The sequence below is a fragment of the Poeciliopsis prolifica genome, unplaced genomic scaffold, assembly GCF_027474105.1.
Source record: "Poeciliopsis prolifica strain line A6 unplaced genomic scaffold, Auburn_PproV2 SCAFFOLD090, whole genome shotgun sequence".
Classification (NCBI taxonomy): domain Eukaryota; kingdom Metazoa; phylum Chordata; class Actinopteri; order Cyprinodontiformes; family Poeciliidae; genus Poeciliopsis; species Poeciliopsis prolifica.
Window position 1 is genome coordinate 544,641 of NW_026562465.1, and position 17,085 is coordinate 561,725.

The window sequence follows — 17,085 nt, forward strand, 5'->3', positions numbered from 1 at the left end:
TTAGATTATTTGGTTTGGTGGAGAAGAAAACACATTTAATGATCATTGAAGTAAAATATAAATAAAATGACATTTTTTTTTCTTCTTGTCATTGTATTCTATTGATGTTCAACTCTACAACTCTCCTCTGTATCTGCCTCTCTTCAGTGCTGTGTGGCGGGACTCTGAATGCTACGACTGCAAAGCAGACTTTGACTTCACCATCCTTCCCCAACGCTTATCCTCCTTACACCTACTGTCGGTGGATCATTGACTCTCCACCACTAGAAACCATTAAAGTGTCAATCCAGACATTTGTCCTGGATCCAAGCCAAAGTTGCTCAACCAATTACCTGGAGATTAATGACTGGCCTTTGGTTAGTATAAACAACCAAAGATCAAAATTTGCTGGACTACGGAAAATAAAATAAAATTGGTTTCTTTACAGAAATATAAAAGTGGAGATATCCTACAGATAGAATTTCCAATGTTTATAAAGCTGAATTACCAATTTGATTAAAAAAAACAACATATTTTTAAAGTTCTCAGTTTAACTTCCTCACAGAAATGACTGTGAAGACATTGTCTTAAATTGCCACATTCATGACAACAAACATGGTTCCCCGATTCTGAAACTATACAGACAGGGATGGATGCAGCTGTGGACCATATTAAACTCAAAACTATTCACACCTCATATAGAGTTGGATTTGAAGTTATTTAATTCAACTATGAAAAGATAAAATAATGTGAAAGCAGAATTAGTTAGTCTTTAGATTTTTAAAATAAAAATGGCATGTTAAAAATTATTTAGCCCCTCAATAATCCATAGGCAATCTTTAATGGCATTACAGCAATCAGACTTTTCTGATTATTGAGCTTTATGGTTGCTATATTAGTTTGTCAACTTATTTTTGGTGATGAGCTTTGAGTCTGAGTCTCTGAGGTTGGAAGGCCTCCTTTCTATCACCCTAATCTTAGGTCCATCCCACAGATTTTGTTTCCAGATTCTCGTCTCTCTGACTGTAAAAGTCATATTAGTTTTAGTCAAATAAAAAAAAAGACTTTATAAGTTTGTAGCAAACTAAGAATTTGTATTGGGATGTGTTTTTAACTCTCCTGTTATGTTCGTTTCTGAGGAACAGCAATAATCTTTAATCTTTATTAAGAACAGTGCACATTAATGAACAATCAACACTACTGTATAGAATGTAAATGAGCCAGATTATAGCATAATTGCTAATTTCCATCTGTAGTCCTAGACAAGGAGACCCAAACAACAAAAAGACATAAACATACAATCAAGAATTAACAAACATTTAACAAACATTCACAAAAAACACAGTAGAAAGTTAGTTAAAATGAAGACATGTCTGGAAAGTTTTAATAACCAGGTCGACTACAGGTGTTTTTTAAAAACGCTATAGGTGGAACAGTCTCTGATCCGAGCCGGCACACTGTTCCAGAAGTGACTCCCTCTGACTAATGTTCCTGGGTCAATTTGACCTGCGGAGTGTTTAAACCATGCAATGGTGTCAGAAACCGAAAGAATCCTCCAAAACAATTTTGTATCTGATTATAAACTCTAATACTAACCATTTCAATCAATATTTGTGCGTTGATGGTTTCTTATTGCTCACAAATAAAGAATCAGTGATGACAATTTACTCATTTAGATGTAAAAAATGTAGTTTACATTTTTTATGTCCACTGAGGTAAAACCTAGGCATAAAAAAAACTTCCTTGAAATTGATCTTTTGTGAAAATAAAAGTAGATATCATTTCTACTTTTTTTTTTTCAATCTATCTTTATAATTGAACTTGAGACACTCATACTGTTCAGGGTCAAATTGACCGGCTGGTTAAAATCAAGACTATTGAGTCATGCAGAGAGTATTAATGTTTTCCTCCACTTCTGCTGAGTGTCACTCAGAGTGGGTGCAGTTTGTCCATGGGAACAGAAAAGGTTCCTGCTGCTTTGCTCTCAACTAGCTCTTTTGTTGAAGGACAACTTTGTTCACAAAGATGTCAAATTTATTTTATTGTTTTGTTATTTTGGATATTCATAATGGCTTCCAGTTTCAGTGTTGAATGTTCATTAGAATTTAAAGTTTATTGACCTTTTAGAAGGTATTCTTGCATCATTATTTTTTCCATTACTGTTGTATTACTTAAAAAAAAAATCTCAAAACAACAATATTATTGTTAATCGCAATAACTTCTGGAACAATTTATCATCAAGAAAAATGTGTCATCATAAGAGGCCTAATGACCATATCTTTTTTTGTTTCTTTTTTTGTTTCAATTTGTTTGATATTATTGAAAAGTTGAGAATTCACACTTTCAGAATCTGTGAATAACTCAAAATTGACATATTTTTCACAGATTTATTAAAGACTGCTTCTGTTAAAGTTGTCCTGTTTGAATTGTACTACCAGTTTTTGCACTAGTAGCTTAAACTACATTTGTTAGTTATTGCACTTTCCAGCTGAACCAAGTTCTTTGTATTTCCAGGGAGACTATGGACAATCACACAAATTCTGTGCTTCAGATGACCATCCACCAGACTTTTACAGTAACAGCAGGACAGTTCTGGTGTACTTTAAATCTGATGCCTTCCTGATAGGAAATGGTCTCAGTTTTAGCTATGAAATTGCTGGTGGGTATCCGAACAAAATGTTCTTTATCCTTTACAGTTACTTTTTTAATATGATTTGTGCTCTAAGCTGTTTGTGTTGGTTTTCAGACTGTAGTCGACTATATGAACAGGAATATGGCTACCTCAAGAGCCCAGGATGGCCTGAAATCTACCCCCACAACATGGATTGTGTGATAATTCTGAAGGCTCCACAAAACAGTTCCATCTCTTTCTTCTTTAACAACTTTGATGTGGAGAGCCAAAGCAGCTGTAACTTTGACTACCTAGAGGTAAACAGTTTCCAAACTTAGTTTGCATCTGTTGTCTTCTTCAAATTGCATTTGTGTTTGTATTTAAGATCTGGTTAGACTCAATCATGTTCCTCTTGTTTCAATATAGAATAAACTTTTCCAGGAAGGCTAAGCAGTGTCATCACTTCATCTCACCATTTTCTTAATTATAGGCTGACTGGCCTTACAACGCATTTATGCACATAAAGTTGCCTATTGGCCACACTTACAGAGAATGCTGGGACACTGTTAAAAAACAAATATTGTATTAAATTATTAGGCCCAAGAGCAAAACCGCTGTGAAGGCCTAATGTAATCATATACCATGTCCTCTTTTTATTACAATTCCTTCGTCAAATAAATTAGCTCTTTGAGGGCCTTATCATATTCAAAAACTCACCAAACTTGGCGAACACGTCAAGTCTATGTGAAAATCACATATTTTAATTTTTGTCGCAAAAAAGACCCTTCGCATTGATCTTACTTCTTCATAGAGACATGAAACTTACATGTCAGAGTGGGTGGACATGTAGCACTCTCCAAGATGCACAGAAAATTCTATCAGTGTCATAGTGCACATCAAACAGGCAGTTTTGATTTTCAAACCATTTTTGTCGTTTACAGCCTTTGCATTTGATTTAACTCGTTCTAGGTATTAAGATAGATCAGGTACAAACTTGGTCAGTTTGTTCATAAGACATGGCTGAAAACAGTTATCAAAAAAATGACTTTTTTATGCATGCTGACGTGAAACACAAAATTGTTATATCTCCTACATATACATTCACACAGGCACCAAACGTTCAGTGATCATCATCAGGTGCCCTACAATAACCAATGCTCAAAGGATGACTTCACTTAAGCCACTCCACCTGCAAACATGATGTGTCATGTTTTCCTGTGAATGGTCTCTATCTGACCCTACCTAATCAACATGAAACTGTGTCTAAAGACAGAAGACATGTTGTTGTAATGTGGTTTCCAACCCTGATTGGTTTCAGTGGAGCAGGTGTGCGTTACCTGTGACGTCATTGCCATGCGTTTGGGTCTAAATTCCAGGGAGTTGGTCTCAGCTATACCAAACTCACTGGGATCGATCTGTGTCCATATTCTCTACAGCGCTCCCTAGAATATTTTAAATGATCAGCCCCAAGATGTGCTTTAACCCAGAATTATGAAACACGGGACAAGTGTGTCTTGTCAGGACGTACAAAAACATCTCTTGGAGCCATGGTTCAACCCACACTGGAAGTTGCCCATTTTGGATTGAAGTTGCCGTCTTCTCTATTTTTTTTTTTTTTTTTTTTTACAGACGTATCTGATTGAATTCGTCCTACAGCTTTTGACATACAGACTTCAGAATCACTCAGCACAGACTTGAGGCATTGAAGGTCAAAATTTATCAAATGATTTTTTTGTATGTCAAAGCATATGGGCGTGGATTAGTGTCAAAATTTGACTATTCGCAATGAATTACCAAGGATTACAATAAAATTCCTCCAAAAAAGAAAAAAAATCACCTTGGCACACATCGTTCAACCAGACATAAACACATACACATATTTTGTTTTCAAACTCCAAACCATCTTTACAGTGAAACACTTTTGTGTAACTGTTTTTTTGTTTTTTTTCCTCCATCCTTACTGCTTCTGGTGCCCCCCTCCAATGGAACTGCAGGGGGAGGGGGATCAACAAAATATGCGCTATAGTGATTATCAATGATTTTAGTGATGGTGGTAGAAGTTTGTTGATGGATTGCTGGTTTGATTCCTGTTCTGTCTGCCTCTGTCGTTGTGTCCTTGGGCAAGACACTTCACCCACCTTGTCTGCTGGTGGTGGTCAGAACAGGGTCCAGTGGTGCCGGGTCATTGAAGCCTCACTTCTATCAGTGTGCCCCAGGTCTGCTGTGGCTACTATTGATGGGTAAATGAGAAGTCATCAATCAGTCAATCAATCAATCAATCAAATTTTATTTGTATAGCATATTTCAGCAACAAGGCATTTCAAAGTGCTTTACATCATAAACACAAAAACACAAAGTCATGCAACATGGAATAAACAATACATTGTTACATATTACATTTCAAATACAATTCTAAACAGAATGTGTTTTTAGTTGAGATTTAAAGGAAGTCAGGGTTTCTGCTGTTTTACAGTTTTCTGGAAGTTTGTTTCAAAGTTTTGGTGCATAGATGCTGAAAGCTGCTTCTCCTCTCTTGGTTCTGGTTCTGGGGATGCAGAGCAGAACCAGAACCAGAACCTGAGAGTCTGGAAGGTTGATACAACAACAGCAGATCTTTGATGTATTGTGGTGCTAAACCGTTCAGTGATTTATAAACTAACAACAGTATTTTAAAATCTATTCTTTGAGCTACAGGGAGCCAGTGGAGGGACTTTAAAACTGCTGTTATGTCTCTATCTTCCTGGTTTTAGTGAGAACAGGAGCAGCAGCTTCTGGATCAGCTGCAGCTGGAGGATTGATTTGTTGGACAGGCCTGTGAAGACGCTGTTACAATAATCAATGCGACTAAAGATAAACAGGGATGAGTTTCTCTAGATCTGGCTGAGACATTAGTCCTCTAATCCTGGAGATGTTCTTCAGTGATAGAAGGCCGACTTTGTAACTGTCTTTATGTGGCTCGTAAGGTTCAAGTCCGAGTCCATCACTACTCATGAAGCGTTTCGACCCATAGCAAAACTGTCATACTATGTCACTGAATACTGACACCTGCTGGACATTAAAAATCCCTACAGGCAGTTGACAGACTGATTTGATGACCTAGTCTATACAATAAGATTTAAGTCATTGTATTTTATTGTACATAATATATTGTATTATGTCATATCTTCAGTTCAATTCAAAACATATTTGATATTCTTAGATGGTCAATAAATAATGTGAACATGTACCACATGATGAAAATTTAAGTGAACGTGTTTGGAATGAGGATGCTTGTGGACTGGGATTTTTTTTCTCACAAATTTTCATTGAAAAAAATATGTTTTTCCAAATTTTTCAATTTAGTCTATTACGCTTTTGTAACAGCAATACATTTATATGAAATAACTTATAAAAAGCAACTGAGTAATTTGCAGAATGCCTGAGTTTATCCTCGGTGTATCTGGGATTCATTCTGATGCCTGGCTCAATAATGTCTCAGCATTGAGGAGATGGATTTATTTAAATAAGACACTACTATCAAACATATGCAACTTAATCAATCAATCAATCAAATTTTATTTGTAGAGCACATTTCAGCAATAAGGCATTTCAAAGTGCTTTACATCACAAAAACACAAAATCATCTTCAGAACATAATGTGAAAGTAAACTAAGAGTCAATTTTAGCTGAATTTGGATTCAGATGGATCAAGTAGAAACTGAGAACTGGATAAAACAACAATGAACTGAACCAACACCTTATTTTCTGATGTAAGATCAAAGTGGTTCCAAACTACGAAACCTTTCGTTTGCCTTGAAGATAGATAGTTGATGCTGTACCGTAAAAGATCAAGAATTATTTTGGTAAATACATCCCCTAGACAGATTTGCTTCCTTATAAACACAGTTTGGCGCCAGTGTCATTTCAAAATGCTCCTGTGTTGGTCATGTGACTTGCTGAAAGCCGTACGCACACCGACACGGGGTTTTGTCTAAGGGCTTGACGCGTGTGGTGACGCGTCTGTGTCGCTGGACCCATCACTAGTGGCTACTATCCTGTAGCTTGACACTGTTTGAATTGTCAGTGTTTGAATGTATGGGTGAATGAATCCTATGGACTATGCAAATATACTCCATTTAGCAATTAATGAATCTCTGTTTTCAGTATACATTAGTTGATACTAGAATGGTACAGAAAATTCCTCTAACAAATACTCTCTCTGGTTTTGGCTACTGCAGTTGGAAGGATTTTACCAGTGCAAATAACCCCAAGGTGTTTTTTACAGCTGACTAGCATCTTGAAAAGCGTAAATACTATTTGAAGTAAAGTACAAATTTAATTCCATTTAATTTTTATTGAAAACCATTTACATCTGTACCAGTTGGATTGGTAAAATTCAGCTGTATACCATCTGCAATTCACTTTCTGGAGATATCTTTAAAATTGTTTTAGCTTTAATTTGACTTTTAATGTCCAATATCTCTGACCGCTTCATCTGGGTATGTTTTTTATCTGATGCTTTTCAACACTTTGTGTCATTACTCAGATCCGTAATGGAAGTACAGCAGACTCGCAGTTGATTGGTAAGTTCTGTGGTCAAACCCTACCCAACCCCATCTTCCCACAATCCAACCAGCTGTACCTACGCTTCAAGAGTGACTTCTCTACTGCCCGGGGTGGATTTGATGCTACATGGACATCTTCTCCAAATGGTCAGGATTCAATTTACAGAAACTAATTTGTTCACTGAAAGATTTCAGCCCCCAACTCTCTTATTTTGTCATACTTGGTGTTGATCATTGTATGATGAATGTTTGTCACTTCCATATTTTCTTCATAAATGATGGTGAACATAGTGGCTTTACTGAAAGTGCAATCATAGATTAATTTTCAGCTGACATTTTTGTTCAATAAAATAAATTCTTGTTCTCATTTTTAGCTATAATTGCACATTATTACACAGATTGGAAACCATGGTGATCAGACAGTTCCCTGTGGTATTAACTTGTGGCTGTCTCTTATTCTTTCTAGGATGTGGTGGCATCCTTTATGGAGACCATGGTTCATTCTCTAGCCCCAATTTCCCAGGAAGTTACCTAAACAATACTCATTGTGAATGGAGCATCAAGGCACCTAGAAATCATGTGGTAACCATCACATTTGCCCAGTTCAGTATTGATGACCCAGGAAATTGTCAAAGCAACTTCTTGAAGTTATATGATGGCCCAGATACCTCCTCAGCTCCAGTTGGACCTTACTGTGGAGTGGTATGTCGCTCATAAGGCCATAGAAATAAACTAATTAGAAATTTTCCAAACAACTAAAACGAACTGCCTGTCTGTCTAGTAAATATTAATCCTATTCCACATCCTTGTCACCTTTCTGTTTGTTTTAGGAAACCAACATTGCTCCTTTCAGAGCCTCCTCCAACCACGTTTATATTGTTTTCCAAGGCCAGTACTCCACCTTGCCATCAGGCTTTAGACTCACCTGGAGCAGCTGAAAAACAAATATGGTTTCCATGTTCTAACATGCACACAACAGACATATTAATCATATTGAAAATACTAAAGCATTACAAAATTGGTGAAAACATATTTCAGTGTAATGAACTGTATTATTAAAATTATTACATTATTCATTAAACTGGACTTTTCTGAAAGCATTATGGTCTAACATTGATTACTTCTGTATGTCAATGTTTACAGTAGTAAACATTTATTTTTATTTGTGGGGTTGAAATCAAAATTCACACCAGATGATGGCAAAGCTTGACATTTCCTCTTAGTGTACTGGAATCGATGGAACTCAGAGATTATTAGAAATGGTTATACAGGACAGGGTTATTAGGAAATGATGTTGTACTCTACCTTGCATGCCATATGCTAGCTCAGACTCCAGAGTATAACAGGAAAGTATCAGTCTATGAATATTTTGAAGCCAACTGAATAAATCTAATCTTAATCTACATTTAGACTATTACTTTCAGTTTCTGCATGAAAAGGTAAAATGCCTTATTTCCAGCTAATCAGTATTTATCTCAAAGACAGATACAAAATTGATAATTGATAATAAAATTTGGAGTAAATATTTGTCAGAAAGAGATTGCACCATATGAATGATCACGAGAGATGTGAAAGGCAAAATTGTATTTGTGAATTTGAAAGTACCAAAGGCTGCCTTGGAAAATTTGAAACAATGACCCAAAGCAAACTGGTAAATCCACCAAGGACTGTGAGAAATTTAAGAGGAAATGAAGACCTGCTCTTTTCAGATGTTGGTGGATGACTTGACATGGGTATACATGTAAAAAAAATCCTCAAATATCTCATAGAGACAGTTCTGTGCTGAAGAATAAGGCAATTTTTCTGCAGATTCACATCACAAACTGGTAATGACCAAAACTGAAACTAGTTGTTTATTAAGCTGTCATTTTCAGGCTGATGTTGACATGTGAACGGTGTTTTAACCTTAGTAACCTGTTCCTTATGAAATCTTGACACAACCTTGATTAACAAGTCTTTAAAAACCATTTTGACAAGTATGAAGTGGTTTTATTATATTTTTATTTAATTACTAAATGAAACTAAATCAAATTTAAATTGATCCCTTGCAACAAGGCTTGAATATGAAGAGTAAATTGTCAAAAAATGTCAACTTTCTTGATGTTGATGCAGTTGTTGAGGTTCACAGACCAAAAAAATTACTGGTATGATTTTGTTCATCTTTCAGAATATTTTTATAGATGTACTGCAAAGTACATATAATGCCTGTTTAATCTCCCCACAGGGCTGTTTCAAATTTGTCAGCTCCCACCCTTCCCTTAACATTTGATCCTTTGCTATTCCCATCTTATCCACCTGCCTGCACACAGATTGTTTCCTCAGCCATGTGAGTTATCAACATTGGTATGGTGTGACACATATGCATTGGCCTCACAAACTGTTACTGAGCCACGTCTATGATCAAGTGCCGCAGTATGAGCTTTGGAAAAAGATCACAGTAACAAACCAAGGTTAAGAGCACCAACATTTAAATAATCTTAAAGATTCAAATGTTTGACTAAGAATGCCAGAAACCAGTGATCTCTCCAGAGTCACACTTCTGTCCATACTAAAATGTTTGGAGTTTTTTTGCTTATTTAAATCTAAATAAATTTCTCAATTCTTCACAGCATTCACAATTTCTAATTCCTAATATTTTTTACAACCATAAACATATCCGGATGTCTAAACAACAATTCAGGTTTCTTTGTGATTGTGATTGTTGTTGTCTTTTGGTAATTGTAGATGTTCAGTCAATAGACTGTGCAGTTTGCAGTGGAGCGCTGAGTACACAGGAACTCACTGGTGACCTCCTTGTACCCTCTGGATTGAGTAAGATGACTTCCTGAAGACAAAATGAGAACATTATATTGTGGACATTTATCCATAGAAGAAAATACATATAGAAATATACATACAAAAGCTGAAGTTAGGAAATGGAACAACTTTTTTATATTTAAACTAACATCTCTGAAAAACTATCATTTGGGAGTTATATTATTTTGCATGTGTGAAACCTGGCACTCTAACAGGCTTTGGACAACAATCATATCAAATTTGATGTTTCCTTTCATACCAAAACAATGGCGAGAAGACCTAAATTTATTAAAGAATATTATTTTCTGTCACTTAAACACTATCTGCCGCCCTTGTATATGTATGTACACACATAGTGTATGTACATACACAGACATGTCTTCATGATGTTTCATGTTTTTTTTTTATAAAAAAAACTCTAAGCAGCATAGAAAGTTTGGAGTACTCCTGGATCAGTGTGTCTGTTTTTGTGTCAGAATCCCAGTTTGTTGGAGCTGGTCACATACTGGTCACACTTTCTTTTGAAAGTTTCCCACAGCTAATAGGGATTTCTTCGTTCTGACGCCTCATGCATGCTAAGTTACTGACTCCACGTAATAAACTGTCTACTGTTGTTTCAAAGATAGTCACTTGATGCAACTATAAGATAGAAAACCTTTGTCATGGACGTCATGGACATCAGAGCCAGGACAATTGCTGTCTGTCAAAAGTAGACTATAAGTTATTAACTGGAAATTGTGAATTTTTACTAGAATAATTCAGTGGATTTTATCTGCATTTTGTTATTCAATCTTACCTTCTATAAGATTATAAAGGTTGCAGTAGTTGGTGCCATGGTCTTTAATAACATACCAGGTCTCAGAGATGGACATCGCCTGGACATACACAGAGTTACAAACTTACAATTTATAGCACTTTTTTAGTCAAATCAGTCACTCAGTGAGCTTTACACTGGAGTCGCTTCCACTCACACATACAGCCAGTAATTTCTCCAACTTGCAGATCGTTAGACAATTTAGGATCGAGTCCCTTGCCCAGAGACACAGTAATGGTAAAATGAGAAAGCTAGAAATAATGTCACAACTTTTAGATGGCAAAAGAGAACATCAAAAAAGCCTTCAGAGCAACTCTCCACCCCTATCCCGGCACCTCGGAGAATCTCTTTGTTATTCTCATTCCAGAATACTGTCCTCTGCTTATATGCTGGGATGAGTATGAAAAGAAAAGCAAGCAGTTAAGAAGGTGAGAGTGTTACCTGAGGGAACTGTATGCACAGGACTGTTTTGAGTGCATATTGTGGGGTGTTGGGGAGTATGTAGAATCTGTGTCAGACTACATCCAGTGGTGTATTTCTGAGGTTACAGTAACAAAGACCTTAGTCACAAGGTAACCAGGAACCTTGGACGACTAAGGAGGTGTATACCGAAATGCTGCTTTCAAATCTTGTGATGTGACACTTAAACACTTAGAGAGCAAGGGCCAATCTAAACATCAGAGCAGCAAAGCATGCCTATCGTCAGAAGACTCAAGACTTCTTTCATATTGTCTTTCGTGGTGTAGAGTGAACAACTTGATGCTGAAGGACAAGGATCATTGTCAACTTCAGGAGTTCTCAACCCAGCCACTCCTCAACAATGACAGAGCAGTGGAGATCGTCAGCAGTGCGAAGTTCCTGGAGATGCACATTGCACCTGCACTTTGAGTCATGGATGAGAAGGGTTCCCCTCACCCTTCCTGTCCTCTCCACCATCTCAGACAAACCATTGAAAGCCTGCTTCTGGTCTGGAAGCTGCAATGCATCAGCCTGGAAATCTTTGCAAAGAGCTGTGAGGACAGCAGAGAGGATGACTCCTCTTTTCCCATCCAGAATATTGCACACAGATGCTGGTTAGCCAGAGCAAACTAGATCCTCTCCAATTCCACCCATCCTACCCATGGTCTATTCATCTGATTGGCAACTGGCAGGAGATTCTGCAACATTCACAGTGGAACAGCCAGACTCAGAAATGCATTATTTGCTGATCATTTGGATCAGCGATCCAAATGATCAGATCTTCCAATCACTTTCATGGCCACAGGTGTATAGAATTAAGCACCTAGACATTCTTTCACATTTATGAAAGAATGGGTCGCTCTCAGGAGCTCAGTGAATTCCACCATGGAACTGTGGTAGGATGCGACCTGTAGAACAAATCCAGTTGTGAAATTTCCTCCCTCCTAAATATTCCACAGTCAACTGTCAACTGTATTATAAGAACATGGAAGTGTTTAGGAATGACAGCGACTCAGCCACAAAGTGGTAGGCCAGGTAAACTGACAGTCAGCCGATGCTGAAGTGCAGAGAGCAAAGAGGTCACCAACTTTCTGCAGTCAATCACTACAGACCTTTAAACATCATGTGGCCTTCAGATGAGCTCATTGCACAGAGAGCTTCATGGAATGGGTTTCCACGGTGAAGCAGCTTCATCCAAACCATACATCACCAAGTGCAATGCAAATAACAACTGAACATAGTATAGTTACTTGATCGTGCTATAAAATGGCACTATACGTGCCTGGAAAATATCTAATATTTCCCATTTGAGATCAAACTGCATTAAAGACAAAGGTCAAAGTCTGTCCATCCACAGATCCATCTTCTGTGTTTATCTTGGTGCCTATCTTAAAAACCAAAATATTTCCAGAGACAAACAGCACATGGCTTGTACTTGTCTTTAATTAGTTTACTAGTAAATTTCAAGCTTAGTTTTTCATGAGAGTCAAGATCAATTATGTGGAGTGTGAAAACTTACTGTAACATGACAAGACGCAAAGAACTGATAAGAAACCAATCTGAAGTTGATGTCCTCCACATACCTCTTATCAGGATTGGTATGCTTGGCAGTTATAAAGTGGATAGAGGCTGATTGAAGCTACAGACAAACAGAACAAAATGTTGGTTTAGTTCAGTTTTATCACCAAAATTATTCTTCCAGGAAGAGAAGAATATGTTTTCATTTAGAGAAAAGCATTGTTGTAATAGCTCAAAACTCTAGAATGTGGCATGCAACAAAAAGACAGACCTTGTACAGGCACCTCTGTCCCCCTGCCACGCAGCTAGATGTTGTCCATTTCTTAATTTGTGAAACAAGTGATTCATAAACCACTCGACATGATATCCCAAAGTACCTGCAGAAAAGAAGTTCATATAAATTAGAGCTCAGTGTTGTTATTCTAACATTCTGTTATACATGAAATGATTAAATTTTTCTTTGACTGTTAGACCACTTATTGTTTTCCTAGAAGCTAATGCAAAATTGCAGGCCAATCTACAACCTTACATTCATCAGAGAGCTTATTTTGTAAAAGCTATGTTTCAACTCTTAAAAGCTTCTTAACGATGACCAACTGCTTTGATGTCTTTCAATCTGGTTTGGGTTGTCTTTCAGAAAAGGACAAAGATCCTGTGAGGTTTCTATAGTTTCAAGGGCCTCCTACTAAAAACTACAAGGATCAGCTGTGAATTTTGAGAATGAACAGAATGCTGTCTCCAAATCCTTTCCTGTTTGCTGCAACAATAAGAGAGTACATGAAACAATGAGGCTGAAAAACCTACTACAGTGACTGCATTGAGAGAATCATTGTTCATTGATGATTTTATGTACCAGTTCACCTGGCTTAAGAAAGCACTCTCACAACAGCAAAGGAGATCCAGTCACATGACAACATGAACTTGTGCCAGGGTGACAAATTCAAGAGAACTGAGAGATAAGTGGAAGGAGAATGGAAATGCAACATGGTAGAGACAGATGCCACTGGAAACATATTGAATGTCCTGGGTCTTGTATGGAGGTTATAAGAGGATGATTGTGTCTTTGACCTAAAAAGGCATTTGTAAGAACAAAGAGAACTCAAAAAGGAGTGTATTGAAGATATCGACTTGTATCTGGGATCCTATTGGACTCTCTCACCATCAGAGTAAAATGCCTATTTCAAGAGTTGTGGGAGAGGAGAAGTGGTTGGGATGAAGAGTTGCTCCTGGATTTGGCTAAAAAATGGAGTGAATAGTGTGAAGAGCTTTCAGGACTTCACCTGTTGTCTGTTCCAAGGTGCTACAAAGTTGAAATTCAGCCAAACCCACAGACATTGAAACTGCAGGATTTCAGTGATGCCTGTGCTTATGGAGCTGTTCTTATCTACAAGGACAAAACAAAGTCGGAGAAGCAATACAACGCTTTGTATCATCAAAAACAAGAGTGGTTCCACTGAAGAAAATGTTGCTGCCATGCTTGGAGTTTATGAAAAATTTAATTGGAGCACAACAGAGAAATAACCTCCTCAACCCTTTGAACATTGGAGAAGGTCAACTCAAAATGTGGACAGAGTCCATGATTGCTCTGCACTGGATATTCAACACGGCTCAGATGTGGAAAGCATTCGTAGCAAACCAAGTGACTGAAATACAAGATCTTTCTATTCCTGAACTTTGGTCACACTGCAGTAAGAAAACCATCCCAGCCAATCAACATGATGAGAATGGACATTGGTTGGAGATGGAGGCACCATCAGAAACTCTTGACAAGCTTCAGAAATCATTGGCAAAAAGCTTACCTCATGAACCTAAAACTTTCCACAAGTGTCAGCTAGCCAAACCTACTTCTTTGAAAGTAGCCAAAGTGTTCCTTTATGGAGACAACAATGTTCCAAGGCAGACATGCAAACTAGGCAGAGTCACAGAGCATTCATGTGCTGTTCACTTCTCCAGGAATCCTTTTGAGGCAAATAGTTCAGCTTATATAGCCTCTAGAAATTGATTAGAAGTATTTTGTAGTAATGAACCATTGTTCACTGGGGGCGTGGAGGATGTTATAAAATATTTAGACTTAAAACCAGTAACAGATTTCATAGGAAATAAATAAATAATTAGTTAATACAAATTACAAGACTAACTTGGGAAAATTAGGTAAATTATATTGAGAATTCATTGAAATGCATTTTTGACTAACAGAGTTTGATTCAAAACAGGAAATTGAATTGTGAGATGGTTTTTTTTTTAACATTAGTTGTCTCAGCAGTTTTTTTTTTTTTTCTGAACCTGAGCCCAACATGAAGAAGCTGCATTCGGTTTTTCTATATATTTACTTCCTTTAAATCAAGTGGAGCACTTTGCACTAGAGCAACATTGAAGTGTTGCCAAGAATGTGAAAACAAACAAACTTGAAGCAAGCAATAAATATTATGCTTGTTGTCTAACATATCACAAATGCCAGTAATTAATTTCAAGCATTTTTAGGAATACCTTTATTCTAAGATCAACAAAAATTAACAAAGGAAAGTATTTCCATACTTCAAGTCAAGTAATTATTGAAAATATACACAGACATTCTTACCAGTCCACTTTACACTGTGCATGAATAGGTCCAGCATAACAAAAAGCTAATGACCCCATTCCCAGGAGAGCTGTGAAGGCCCAATGAACAAGATGCATTCTGCTCCAACCTGCAGCAGCTGACTGAGAAACATGCATGAATTCAAAAGGCTAAAATTACAAGTGTGTCATGTGCTCTCCTCAGAAGGAAAGCACATGACTAAATGTGCCCTCCTAAATGAGAGAAGGCTAAATTAAATTTACCTCGAAGATGAATTAAGAGACTGTACAGTCTCTGCTTTAGAACAGCAGATACATTGTAGACTCCCTTAGTTTAACCTGACACTGCTGACCTTCCATGACTTTCAGAAATCCCAAAAATGCAAGATGTTGTATACAGTGTTTCAATATAAAACACTTAGCTTCTGTCAACTATGAGAGTTCTAGATTACATTAGTTTTATTCCAGTTTTATGGATATACATTTGTGTTACTTTAAAATTTAAATATGGTCACGATTCGATGAGGGAAGAAAATCAGAAAATTCTGTCTTACGTCATAGACTTCCCAATATCAGCTACATTTTCAGTCTGTTAGTGATAACCACCGTGTCTTTCCATGATGGTGATATGCACATTGCTTTGGTATTTCACTAGTGCTCCTTCCTTCCAGGTTTGGCCAGCAAGATGCACATTCCTCATTAGGCCTCATCAGGAGGAACTTAAAGAGGAGCTGGCTCCCTGAGACAGATCCAGATGCCTTGCTTTCAACAGTTCTTAGTTTCTTAAAGTCTTTGACTTTGACTTCTCATGTCTTCTCCAGCAGAGTTGGATTCTTCTCAATCAGTCATCACAGTAGCTCCAACACTGATAGGGTTCTGCATTATTGACAAAGCCAGAAAATGTTTAAGCTTTGTACAAATACAATTAGTCATCTGGCATTGTTTGCTACTGTGAAATGAACCACGTCTTACTTCTAATTTACTTTTCAAGACTGTCTGAGTCATTGGCTCCAGGCTTAAGACCAACAGAGTAACCACACAGACATGGTTCCAGTCACCTGGTTCATCACTGGAACCAGGTGATGTCATTTCAGAAGTTCTTAAACAAGTGTTTGCTGTTGACTGGCGGGATCCTCTCTGCAACCAGACAAAAAACACAAGCAAAAAACATCAGATGAAAACCAGTTTGTCCAGGGAATGTTCTGTCTTTATCCTACCCTTTTGTTTTTTTTGGAGAAACATGTTGGTAAAAAAAAAACATGTTTTTTTTCTCCAAAAAAAAAGTAAAAAAACTTTACTTTTTGAACTACTCATTCAGGATAGATGATAAAAAACAAACTCAATGTAGAAAAAGACTGCTCTCATATCACAGTCCAAAACCATTAGAAAAAAATACCAAGAACATTAAAGCCCAAAGAAAACCAAGGCACTGTTCTATTTAAAAAGTAGACAGCCCCTATTTGGAGTGTCTGACATCATCAATTGTTTAAATTTGAGCTTTATATCATGTTATAATTCCATGTTCACGAAGAGTCATTCCCTCATCATGAACCTGTCCCGAGCCAAACTCCAGCCTCTCCATCAGACAGCAGGGACAGCAGCAGTCAAACACTTAGTGGAGCTCAGAAAATGCTGTAAATGGCATTAGTGGACAGCAAGAAGAGCCTGCAGCTTCATCAAGGACCCCTCACACTCTGGCCACCACCTCTTCAAACTCCTACCCTGGGGGAGGCTCTTCATGGCAATAAAGTCACGAAAAAATCGATTAAAAAAAAACTGTTCCTACTCAAGTAGAGGTAAAGAATCAA

The 17,085-nt window shown here is 37.3% G+C and overlaps 2 protein-coding genes across 4 annotated transcripts in view; one reads left to right on the plus strand and one right to left on the minus strand.

The window, feature by feature from the left end:
* Positions 1-8,127, plus strand: part of cubn (cubilin (intrinsic factor-cobalamin receptor)) — an 85,811-nt gene extending 77,684 nt beyond the window's left edge. For 2 of the 3 annotated variants that reach the window (XM_055022740.1, XM_055022743.1), the window contains 6 exons: positions 148-356; positions 2,494-2,638; positions 2,726-2,907; positions 7,116-7,281; positions 7,601-7,836; positions 7,965-8,127. In XM_055022740.1, the coding sequence (XP_054878715.1) occupies positions 148-356; positions 2,494-2,638; positions 2,726-2,907; positions 7,116-7,281; positions 7,601-7,836; positions 7,965-8,072 (1,046 nt within the window). In that variant the 3' untranslated portion in view covers positions 8,073-8,127. Of the gene's footprint in view, positions 1-147; positions 357-2,493; positions 2,639-2,725; positions 2,908-7,115; positions 7,282-7,600; positions 7,837-7,964 lie in introns of those variants that run through there. The other variant, XM_055022741.1, reaches the window with a different exon arrangement.
* A 991-nt stretch (positions 8,128-9,118) lies between these two features.
* LOC129353423 (uncharacterized) lies at positions 9,119-15,611 on the minus strand. Its single transcript, XM_055022755.1, has 5 exons — positions 15,300-15,611; positions 12,993-13,098; positions 12,723-12,842; positions 10,727-10,805; positions 9,119-9,958 (listed from the first exon to the last, which is right to left on the minus strand). Exons 1-5 carry the CDS (start codon positions 15,434-15,436, stop codon positions 9,867-9,869), a joined length of 534 nt encoding a protein of 177 aa, XP_054878730.1. The 5' UTR covers positions 15,437-15,611; the 3' UTR covers positions 9,119-9,866.
* Between the last annotated feature and the right edge of the window lie 1,474 nt (positions 15,612-17,085).